This window comes from Podarcis vaucheri (assembly GCF_965113315.1).
Source record: "Podarcis vaucheri genome assembly, chromosome: 12".
NCBI classification, from domain to species: Eukaryota; Metazoa; Chordata; class Lepidosauria; order Squamata; family Lacertidae; genus Podarcis; species Podarcis vaucheri.
The window spans coordinates 51,540,896-51,553,630 of NC_138750.1; the positions used below are offsets into that span (position 1 = coordinate 51,540,896).

A 12,735-nucleotide genomic window follows, 5' to 3' on the forward strand; every position below is an offset into this window, starting at 1 on the left:
TTGTCCATAAAGTGATTACCACTGATTGGCATCAAATAGCAGCAGCTAAACTGGAAAGTTTCATTTTATGCAAAAGCTTAGAACAATTCTGACTGCTTATGTAAACTGAACCCCTTATGAAATCCTGAGCCACCATTTTAGCACAATTCCAATTTCAGCCAGATCTGACATCACAATTTCACATATTTATCACATCTCTAATCCACTAGGACTGGACATCTGGCACCTCAATCACAGGAATATTCAACTTATTCAAATACCACTAACACCACACTCAAAACTTGGGAAAATCAGAGGCATCAACCTGAAAACAGAGAACCTAAGCTTATTGGGAGCTGAGTGTGTCACTAATGTAAACAGAGTATATACACACTTTGAAGTTAATTCTGGCTAGTGAAAGCATTTGTTTCCTTCCTCGGGCAAGTAATAAAGAGAGAAGCAATATATTTCTGTAATTCTATGTCTTTAAAAATCTATTAAGACTACAGAAAACCAGTTACATAACTAACCTACTGAAAAAATGTGAATTTAGATCACTGTACCTCTTTGTAGTAATTTTTCTGCCATTAACTATTTTAGTTGAAGTCGATACAGATTTGAAGCTGCCCATCCCGGTGCCACCAAACGATGTGGAGGAGAATGAAGTAAGGCCCCCATGTCCCAGAGAACCAAACGAAGTAAAACCTGGTAAGGGAATCAAAGTGTCAGAATGTACTTTAACCAAGGCAAAAAAAGGGGTACATCTTCCACCCCAAAGGACCAACAGTTTTTCACTCCTGCTTTTTCCACAGATTAATAAACTCAGTAAAATTCAGAACTGATTTGTCAGGCCACTATGTGTAACCATGTCTATTAACTTCATATACTAGTTTATATGCGTTTGGAGGATGGATGGCGGCTAACAGATTGAGGTTGAATCCTGACCAGACAGAAGTACTGTTTTGGGGGGACAGGGGGCGGGCAGGTGTGGAGGATTCCCTGGTCCTGAATGGGGTAACTGTGCCCCTGAAGGACCAGGTGCGCAGCCTGGGAGTCATTTTGGACTCACAGCTGTCCATGGAGGCACAGGTCAAATTTGTGTCCAGGGCAGCTGTTTACCATCTCCATCTGGTACGCAGGCTGAGACCCTATCTGCCTGCGGACTGTCTTGCCAGAGTGGTGCATGCTCTAGTTATCTCCCGCTTGGACTACTGCAATGCGCTCTACGTGGGGCTACCTTTGAAGGTGACCCGGAAACTACAACTAATCCAGAACGTGGCAGCTAGACTGGTGACTGGGAGCGGCCGCCGAGACCATATAACACCAGTCTTGAAAGACCTACATTGGCTCCCAGTACGTTTCTGGGCACAATTCAAAGTGTTGGTGCTGGCCTTTAAAGCCCTAAACAGCCTCGGTCCAGTATATCTGAAGGAGCGTCTCCACCCACATCGTTCTACCCAGACGCTGAGGTCCAGCACCGAGGGCCTTCTGGTGGTTCCCTCACTGCGAGAAGCCAAGTTACAGGGAACCAGGCAGAAGGCCTTCTCGGTAGTGGCACCCGCCCTGTGGAACGCCCTCCCACCAGATGTCAAAGAGAACAACAACTACAGGCTTTTAGAAGACATATGAAGGCAGCCCTGTTTAGGGAGGCTTTTAATGTTTGATGGATTACAGTATTTTAATATTTCCTGGAAGCCGCCCAGAGTGGCTGGGGAAGCCCAGCCAGATGGGCAGGGTATAAATAATAAATTGTTGTTGTTGTTGTTGTAGTATCCTGGTTCTAGCAATTTTAAACAACCGCCAATCTCTTAAATTTAGCTGTAGTTTTTCCTCAGCTTTCGATGCTCCAACTCAAAATGAAGTTTGGATCCTTGATATGATATTCTAATATAATGATACTAAGAAATTACATTAACAGTAAACCACATGATGTATTGCTTGTGAAAGTTAAAACTATGTGATTCACTGGTTTAAACCTATGCTGCAAGCCTTTTGAAGAGCTGAAGACAGCATAATGACACATTTCCTTAAAGCTAGCTGGAATCCAAACTGTAATTTTATTTTTATGATGTAAACCACCCTGCGCTCTTCAGAGGAAGGGTGGTATATTATTAGTATTAGTATTAGTATTAGTATTACTATTAATAGCTTACCCAATGTCACATGGAAAATCACTTTTGAAACTGATGAACTTTCCAGAAAACAAACTACAGGCGAGTTCAAATTCAAGCCTTTATGTGCATCTAAAATAGCTCTGGATTCAGCACTGTTTCCTTTTAGTTGTAGCTCAGGTGAAGGGAATCTGTGGTGCTCCAGAGGTTGCTATACTACAACTCCCACCAGCCTTGGGCAAGCACAGCCAATTTTCAGGGATGATGACTCCCAAATTTTCATGTCTTAACTAGTGGATCATCGAACAATCCTACCATTTACAGTTTAAACTTCGCTGTAATTGGGAAATTGTCTACATTCGCTGATTAAACTGAATTTAATTCACCTTACCTGTATCAAATGAAGAGAAACCACTCCCAAATGCAGGAAATCCACCAAAAGCGGAGAAAAAGGATCCACCACCTCTGTTCCTATTTCCACGTGGCCCTCGCCTATTGCCAAAGAAGTCATCAAAAGGATCTTCTGCAAATAAAAATAAAGTTTTAAAAATCATATACCAGCAAGCTTCAGTACTAAACTTTCTAAGTAACGTACAAAATTTGTGACTTTTTAAGTATTAAAGACAACCAAGCCAGTGCTTGCTGTCTACTTGCAATATCACACACTTTCCATCTTTAACAAACATTAGTTCTCCAACTGCCAGATGCATGGAGCGGTCTCTGCTTTTCAGTGCAACCTTATGCATGTATACATAGAAGTATATCTCATTGTGTTCATGAAAGTCTGCAGAGGCTTACAGCCTTTGTGATCTTTTTCTCCCTATCGGAAGGGATGCAGCTGATTTTGTGGAAAGGTTCAATATCACTGCAGGTAGTTCATTTTTAATTCATCATTGCCATTTAGTGAAATACATTATATATTCAAAATCCTGAAAGTATAACTACTAAACTCTGTTAAAAGAGATGAATCTGGTTTTCTAGATTCACTTTAACGAAATATCTTAAAAGCCTTCACAAAGACTACAGATCATAAAAGAGTATTAGAAAACCCACAATGGATGTGCTTGAAGAAACTAAGCAAGAAAATTTCTGGCAACGTGAAGTTAAAGTAGTTGGCATTTTGAAAGCTCAATGGTGATTTTATATGTTGCATTATCTCTTTTAAAATTGAGGGCTAGTCTTTCCTCTCTGAAACCAGATCTATTGTAGAAGCCATGTCTTCCCGAAATAAACTTAAATGGTCCATTATATCTGCTTGTGAGCGTATATGAAATCCTTGAGTACTACCTGAATGCTAAAGTTATACTCCAAACACTTTACCATAGTCGGTACAAGTAAGTTGTATCAATATGCATGAAGTGTTTGAAGATGCATTAAGCAAACATATGAACTATGAACATACTAGGAATGACAAACAGGAATTGATTATATACTGCTGTAACTTTTTTATTAAAAAACAAAAACCATTTTAGTGACACATGCACCCATTTTGATAGGGGAAGTATTTTCATGAAACTTTTGTAAAGTAGTGTTTTGAAGCTTATGTGTATGCTTTGCTAAGTGGCATTATTTACTTATTTCATTTATATATCGCTTTTCTGCCAAAGCATCCAATGAAGCTTACCATTTTAAAATAATAAAACAAACAAATGGTGTAAATTATATGCTTGTAGGTGCTTTGAGGTGTTTTTCTACAATCAAGTGGTATATAAATCTTGTTATGCAATAAATAAATAATTTGTAAAAAGTGAGTTTTCAGTCCTTGCAGATTTTTAAGAGGAACATATTATTATAAAATATGAACAAGGCCAAACCGGGGGGGGGGGGGGAGACAGGTTAAGCAATGGAATTCAACAACTATATGAAGATGAATGGCTGAACATGGAAGGCTGGATCCAGATTACCTTAGCTGAATCTGAGTCCCACTGAAATTATGAAACATTAGGCAATGAGTTCAACAGGACTAACATGCAACCAACAAGCTAGATCCTACCCAGAATGCATAGCATTTACATATGCACAACACCCAGGAACCTTTTGGCAGAGGAAAAAGTCCGTGTGCCAAGTCAAAAGTACCCTGTGGCACAGGAGAATCTTGTTGCTTCCACGTGTATTATGTCACTCCAGTTAAAATGCTGTTTTCCGGTATCAGTAGCATCTCTTATTTTCCCAACTTCAAAACTTATCTAAATCAAAGAGTGCCTGAGAAGAAGTTCCAAGCGGGATGCTTTAGATCAGGGACTATGATCTACTCACAGAATAAAAAACTGGAAGTGATCTACTGGGGGGGGGGGTGTTCAGGTCAAAGTTGTTGTCTTCCGTTCTGGAGATTATGGAACAATGGAGGGCAGGCCGAGGCCCAATTTTGAGGAAAGGGAACCAGCGATCAACCTGGTGGACATCCCTGCATATATTATTGCCTGTTCACACATTATAAACGTAATGTATCTTACAAGGATACTTGTTTGAGCTCATATGAAGTGTAGTCAATGTTTGCAGGCATCATGAACATTCACTAGTCAGGGAGCCTAATGTGGCTGCAGCTGTGAAAACATGACAGCTTTGCTGACAGCATACAAAATAGGCCTTAGGGAGGCATTCCTGAAATTTGCAACTTGAAACATACTTACTAGGATTTAATTTATATACCTAGAATCAGATACATAATCTCATAGGCATCCAATTATTTGGGCTTAAGTGACATCATTTTACAGCATGGGGAACATGTGCTCCATCCCCTTCAGAAGTAAGGGGAGCAAGATGGATAAAAACTTGGGACCATTATGCTTTTGGGGTGATATACGTTCAATACCATCTGTCTGTCTTGGGTGTATATTAAATTTTTGTTCAAGGGAGTTTTCTCTGGTAGCTCTTTCTCTTCAACCTAATTTGACAATGGCAACAAAGCAAAAAACACTCTCTGATAGGGTCACTCATTCCCCTACTTCCAAAATCATACATCAGTTCAAAAGAGGAGGAAGAACACCTTGTTCATGAGTGAAAATCAGCCATACAAAATATGGAACATATCTAGAATTAGTTGTCAAATTAAGTGAATTTGTTTTTAATTACTCCTGTTATTACTGCCTCCCATGGGAGTAAAATCCATATAACTATCTGCTGTGAGGAAGAAGTACCGTATTTTTCGCTCTATAACACGCACCCGACCATAACACGCACATAGTTTTTAGAGGAGGAAAACAAGAAAAAAATATTATAAATGAAACAGTGGATGTATGATTTTTGTGGTTCATGCTGTGGCCACAGACATGTGATCTGACGGTGAGTTTGGGGTAGCCCAATGCAAAAATCCTGAGGATCCATGTGGATCCATGCTTTGTAACCACGTTTTTGCACCACTGCGGCCCCAGGCAACAGTGGGTGAATGATTTTTTTGGTGCAAGCTGTAGCCATGGACATGCTATGTGATCTGATGGTGAATTTCGGGTGACCCAGTGCAAAAATCCTGAGGATCCATGTGGATCCGTGCTTTGTAACCACATTTTAAGTGGGGAGAGAAGGAAAAGCACTCAAGGGACAAGGAACATGCATGGGGTGGGTGGAGAAGGATGCTGTTAATAATGCAGAAGAGGGGTATAAGGGGAGAAGGCTCCTCTCCTCTCCCGCTTTGCTCCTTTAAAGCAAGCAGGCTCTCTGTCCCTCTCTCCTCCCCACTCAGCGGCTCTTCTCCCACTTTGCTGTTTCAAAGCAAGCCACGGAGGAGGGAAGGAAGGGGAACCATGGATCCTCTGCTCACGACTGCAGCAGATCTCCCCGCCATCCGTAGGCATTCGCTCCATAACACGCACAGACATTTCCCCTTACTTTCTAGGAGGAAAAAAGTGAGTGTTATGGTGCAAAAAATACGGTACTTTCTTTCACTTGTCCTCAATCTTCGAATTTCAGATTCCTTGGACATCCATGATTTCTAGTGTGGTGAGGGAGAAAAAAATTCCCCTATTCACTTTCTTCATGCCAGGCATAATTTTATCAACTTCTATTGTGTCACCTCTTATTCACCTTTCTCTAAACTAAAAAGTCCCAAACACTGCAATCTTTTTCACAGGGGTGTTGCCCAACCCCATCAATCATTTTGGAGGCTCTTTTCCAACTTTACAGTGTCCTTTTTGAGGTGCAGCAACCCAAACTGTAGTGTTTTCCAAATGCAGTTGCATCATAGATATGTATAATGGGTCTAGGTTTTCAACCACTGTTGTACTGTTGGTAAAACAATGGTATCTGTTGCTGCTACTTGGTTGTTAATCACACTAATTAATCTGACCAACATCTTTCCAATAGGGCTTAACAGTACATCTGTAAATCAAACAAGCCCATCGCCTTCAAGCTCCCATACTGCTAATTCTTATCTTCGTAAATGTCCAAATTGAAAAATGGAGGTGAAAGCTGCAAAAAAAATCTCTTCTGCTGGATAAGCCTGAGGCTAAGTCAACAGCAACATGGGCAAAAGAATTAACAGTGGCCTTCAGTTGCAACTGTTTAAGATTTTGCCCAGAATCTTGAATCCACTTAACTCTCAAATAATCCATATTGGGTGGTATAGTCCTACTTAACATAAATGCACTGAAGTTAATGGACACGACCAACTTAAATTTAGTAATTTCAGTGGCTCTACTCTGAATAGGACTTATAACCCATTAGGTTCAAAACTACCAAAATGTATTTGCAGGGCACTGCGGCTGGCTTAGAAAGACACAGAACCCTAAAGAGACCACGGCACCAAGTAAACCTAATCAAATTTCCAAGAAAACAATACAGTGGACCCTCCGGATATGAATTCCCATCATCCCTGACCACTGGTCCGGTTAGCTAGGGATAATGGGAATTGTAGTCCCAAACACCTGGAGGGTCGGAGTTTGCCTATGCCTGATCTAGACCAACTAACTGAAATGGAGACGTAATTCCACATAGCTCACATTTTTCCCTAGAGGATTTATTCTGGATAAATCAAGTTAAATATTTTCTTGTAAAGTTGTATGCATATGAAAATAAGGGTCAATGAAAAATGAGTTGGAGTAGTCCCCCGACCCTTTGACTGCAATTATATTAGGGGTATGCACATATATGAGTGTTTATGCATACAGTAGTTGCTCGGGTTAAGTACTTAATTTGTTCCGGAGGTCCGTACTTAACCTGAAACTGTTCTTAACCTGAAGCACCACTTTAGCTAATGGGGCCTCCTGCTGCCGCCATGCCGCCAGAGCACAATTTCTGTTCTCATCCTGAAGCAAAGTTCTTAACCTGAAGCACTATTTCTGGATTAGCGGAGTCTGTAACCTGAAGCGTATGTAACCTGAAGCGTATGTAACCTGAAGCGTATGTAACCCGAGGTACCACTGTACTGCTAAAAGGCATAGCACATGTCTATGTGCTATCATCATAAAGGGTAACAATGTTAGCAAAACTATCTCATACATGAAAACAAGCATTAGTGCTTTAGTAGGATGTTTCCCAAATGAGACAAAAAGCTTGGAAAGATTGTTCATGTATTAAAACTTGAGAACACATCCCTTTTCAGCTGAATGCAGATAAGCCACTAATGCAACAGTCTAAATTATTCCTGCTAAAGTGATTTGACTCACTAGCAAACTATGAAGGTCACTTGTGTAAACATGAACAATATTATATTACTGCCCACTATTATGCATCTAGATATAACCAAGTTTTCTTTCGCTTTTTTCTTTTAAGTTACCTGGTCATTTGCTTAAAACACATTGTCACACACAACCCTATAGGATTATGAATGTAAAGTGGAAGGAGACCTGAAGCTACCCCTATTCTGTCCATATTAAAATTACTGTAGTTGGGCGAGACTCAAGCCTTCAATTCCAGAGGAACACCAAATTACCTTCTCTTACCATTCAGCAACACTGAGCTCTTGGGGGGGAAAGTGTACTTCATCCCATTCAGTTCTAGCTCTGTATGCCTTTGCATCAACGTACTTAATTCACCAGGTATTATTTTCCATTCAAGTTATTTGATCTCATCTGTCTACATGCCTAGCAGCTAGTGTGATAGTGCTCCAAATATCATATGCATGATTTGTAGAAAAACTAAATTGTAGAGTAGAACATAGTTTAAACCTTAACTTGCACATAATTTTAACCTTTGTTTTGTGCTTGTTTCTGTGAGACGCTCAAGTTACGCAGGTCAGCATGTCCTAAAATCCAAATCCAAAATAACTCTGATTTTGACATGTGTTGAGTGAAGTATCCCACTCTACAATGATAATCCATAATCTTAATGTGAAAACTTTCTGTAAACACTAAATATATGCAATGCAGAACTATGCTGTCACAACAAGGTGCTTAGGAAATTATTTGGGGATCTTTTATCTCTTCCCCTGTCTGCAGATCCCACCAACTGCAGATACCATGCAACTATATACCGAAGCAGGCAATACCTTATCTTAAGTGAGTTATCCATTTGCAAATCTCTCACTGTCCTTCCAGTAACAGTTAGTAGAGGAATAAGACAGTTTCCACTGAATGGGATGCACTGAATTGACAGATAACATGAAGATCACTGGCTTAGCTGATAGTAATCAGCATGTTTGTCCTTTTTAACCTCACCTACCACATGTTCACTTTGAGCCAACTTGTTTTATTTCTATGGCAATGCTTCTGAAAAGTTCACCTGTGTATGCTCTGTAATGCAGTAGGGCTAAAATGGACAGTGATTAAGGTGTGTGAGAGAAAGCAAATGCACAAATAATGCTTTGCATTGATATGGGCCTCACACAGTGTGAACAGGAGTGTGTGAATCTGAACTTGTGATAAGGTTGCTCTCTGTAGAGCATGGCATATGCACAAGGTTGGCACAACTTAAACATGACAGTAAACCCTCCAGGATAAAATTTGGTGACCCTGGAGCAAGCCTGATAGCAAGCCTCCTGAAAGGCATTCAGACATATCTTGAGTTCACCCACATCTAACCTAAAGATTAACACATGCAAATTTAATTGCCAAGCACAGGATACTCAACTCCTCTATGGGAGCCATCTACACAATGGTAAGGTGATTTGAAGGCAGATAGCAGACAGATGGCCAGAGTCAGATAAATGGCTCACTATCAAAGTTGGTTAAACAAACAAGATGGCCAGTTTTCAGTCCTCTTCTGGCTAGGATGGGCAAGGTGAGAAATGGGCAGGAACTCTGAAGGAAAGACAGAAATTCCTTATCCCAAAGCCCGTCCTACTAGGAGACATTGGCTACCTGCTTAATTTGTAACTTTGCTGTCTTAAGCAGCATTTACTTACTCTGCCGCGCCTATGTCATATAATAAGCCAAACTTTCTTTATTCCTGTGTGAGAGTTTCTTGTGGGTATAAGGTTAAGTGTTAACACACATCCATAACAAGGGCTGCACACATGTGAATCCAGGCACTTGTTACAACAGTATCAAGAAACTTCCATATCACAGGAAAGATACAATATTGATGTTTGGAGAAAGAATATGTGTTGACCACAAAAATGTGCTACTTTGTTCGCAACAGAAACATACTGGTAATCTGCTTAATAAGGCAACAAAATAGATTAATTAGGTGTCAAGTGTATAGACAACTCTCCCCACCAAAACCCAACTGTGTAGAAAGATACTCTTCAATATGGTTAGAGCTATTTTGTCCCCAAAGGAAACAAGCTTTGCAATTAAACCAAGGTAGCTGAAAATCTGCTCATCTGTTAACACCCCTTCAGTACAATTATGAAATACTTGTAAAACCAAGCAGGAGCAATTTCAGCAACCATTTTGAAGGGGATACAATTTGATTACAACTTCTTTGATTTGAACACATATTTATATACAAGCCCTCAGACTGCTTGAATGAGACCACCACAAAGTAATTTCATTCATTAATGTTGATCTATTTGCGCCGCTCTATTAACATCTCAAAGGAAAAATGATTAATTTTACAGTACTTCAACACAGAAGGCCAATTCGTTATTAAGGCTAACGGATATTATTCTACACTGCTTTGAAGGGGTCCCCAAACAGAGGCACTTCTAGAAATCTAAGAAACTGTGCACCACAAAATATTCATTTCACAGGAGAAAAACTGGCGATGCTTAGAACCACTAACAAATACAAACAGCACAGACAAAAAAAGGAGGCAACATCTCCTCAAATATAGGCACAACACCCTCCCAAACAACTTTTAAAAAAAACCTAGCTAAACACCTCCATGGTTACAAAAAAGGCAGAACTCAATTTCAAAAATGAAATTGGGAGGGGCAAAGGGCTATAATAGGCACCATAAGCCTATATAATGTACAAAGCCATCTACATAAAAGCAAGCATTCGGGATCTGCTAAATATTCTGAGCATTCCCAAACCTCGTAAGAGCTTGAAGTATTGTATTGTATTCAAACCAAACTATTACTAAATTACTTTGTACTCCACAACTAAGCACCCTCAGATAAGTAAAGAGACATTTTAGATAAATAATTTATTAATTTTAACATTTCCTGTCAGTAGAATTCCTCCAACTCTGATCCTATACTTATTTCTTCTTCCAGCTCCTCCAAGGTTATACTGCTAGGCTCTTCTGTCCACTCTTCTGACACTAAACTCACTTCCTCCTCAAATGACTCTTCTGCTACTCCTTCAGAGTCCTCCTCCTCCACTAGTAGTTCTTCCAACTCAATAGATCCTTCATCATATTCTTCAAAGACCTCAATAAAATCTTCACAATATTCTTCATAAAGCTCTTCCTCTAGCACTTCCTCCAGCTCCTCTGCCACTTCTATTGACTCATAACTACACTCATCCTCCAGCTCCTCTATAGACCTTTCTTCTGATCCTTCATTAGACTCCTCTGGCAGCCAAGTGATAATCATTGAGTAGGTATCTACAAAAAGTACCAATTGCAGTTAAGTAAATTCATTAATTTGTTATGCAATATTTTGAGCTGCAATACCTTAATTTATGAATTAAATGAACTTTTACATGTGAAGCCTCATAACTTTAAACAGTTATGTAATACTAAGCTTTGACAACTGAAACTCTTTTCATAGCTGACCAATGAATGATAAATTATATACTATAGTTCAGTGATCAATTGTCACACTGGTGGATCTCAATGAAGGTAGCAGTTTAAGAGCTTTATTCAAGCTGATTTCTGTCACTTGCTAGTAAAGATACAGAAGTTACCCACTCTATTTTTTGGGAATAACGCTAAAGACATTAAATATGCCCTGCTTACAAGGAATGCAATTTTAACTCTGTCATCCCTATGATTCAGACACTTCTACCACATGCGTTTTCTAGCTGGTCATTAAGGTGCCGTCTCAGAGAAAAAGCGACCAGCTCCTTCAGAAGCACCTTGCTAGCCAATTTTCCATACACTTTCCCATACCATCAAAGCACACTCTACCCAAGCAGGGGTGCCAGCTAGATTGCATTAACCCGTCTTGCACTTTTCAAAGAATCCACCATCACCAAGCAGTGTTTACAACAAGCCTGCCCCCCCGCCCCACAATATTTAGAACGCAATATATAAATTTAGCTATACAGAATCCTATTTACTACTACCCATGTCACCTCAAGACAAAAGAAATAAAAGGGTTCAGGCTGGTTTACAGCAGAGGTAACTAGCTCCATAAGACCTCAGAATGTATACGAATAAGTAAGTCAATTTCAAAGGGGAAAGCTTGAAAGCAAATCACTGCTGTAGCTGCAGTGCTACCAACAAGAACGTAACATAATAAAACCTTGCTGGATTAGGCCGGTGCCCTATCTAGTCCAGCATCTCACAGTGGCCAACCAAATGCCTATGGGAGACCCACAAGAAGGCTCTGCACACAGTGACACTCTCCCCTCCTATGGTTTTCCATGCAGACTGTTGCCTATTTAACAAATTCACAGTAGCCCTGAAATATCCAATTAAAGGTACAAAGTCAGACTCTGTGTATACTAAAGCTATCCTTTTGTCAACACCAACAGTAAGTATAAAAGGTGCAGATTTTATTACCACACCCTTATTGGGATCCATACATGAAAAAAATGCAGCATATTTATTACCAACATATGTGTTTCAACATTTTGCATATCCATTTTTCCAAAAATGTCAATGTTGTATACTCACCAAAGAAATCAAATGAGAATGGGTCTCTTCCACCAAAGAATTCCCTGAAGACATCTTCCGGATTCCGGAATGTAAAACCATATTCAAATGGACTGTCAAAATGAGTTCCACCTGCAACAAGAGAGCACTCAATATCACAGCAGTTCTTCAGGATCCTAACACATCTAAATCTCTTAACATTTGCAACTTTTTTTAAACGTTATGACAAAGATTTTCCGCAAAGTCTGAGTCATTGTGTGAATTAGCAATGACAAATTCATTAGCATGTCATTTCTTACATTTTCAACCTACTTCCTCCATGGAAGCATATATAGTTCTTCCTTATTATCATCAAGCTCACCCTTAACTAAACTAAGGGGTAGCAAGCCAGGTCACTCAGTGAACTTCCAGCTGAGTAGTGATTTGAAGCTCGATCTCCACCGTCATACTCCAATACAGTAATTACAACACCGCGGGCTCATACTGTTCATCTGGGCTTTACTAGACCTGCATACCCAACAATCCACACAATGTACAGCAGTCATGACACATTAAGATGGGTGAC

At 39.9% G+C, this 12,735-nt stretch overlaps 1 protein-coding gene across 3 annotated transcripts in view; it reads right to left on the reverse strand.

The window, feature by feature from the left end:
• The window catches only part of DNAJB6 (DnaJ heat shock protein family (Hsp40) member B6), a 62,012-nt gene that overhangs the window by 34,449 nt on the left and 14,828 nt on the right, over window positions 1-12,735 (reverse strand). For 2 of the 3 annotated variants that reach the window (XM_082192599.1, XM_082192600.1), the window contains exons 5-7: window positions 12,192-12,302; window positions 2,482-2,613; window positions 543-684 (exon numbers count right to left, since the gene is read on the reverse strand). In XM_082192599.1, coding sequence (XP_082048725.1) covers window positions 543-684; window positions 2,482-2,613; window positions 12,192-12,302 — 385 coding nt within the window. Of the gene's footprint in view, window positions 1-542; window positions 685-2,481; window positions 2,614-10,534; window positions 10,956-12,191; window positions 12,303-12,735 lie in introns of those variants that run through there. The other variant, XM_082192601.1, reaches the window with a different exon arrangement.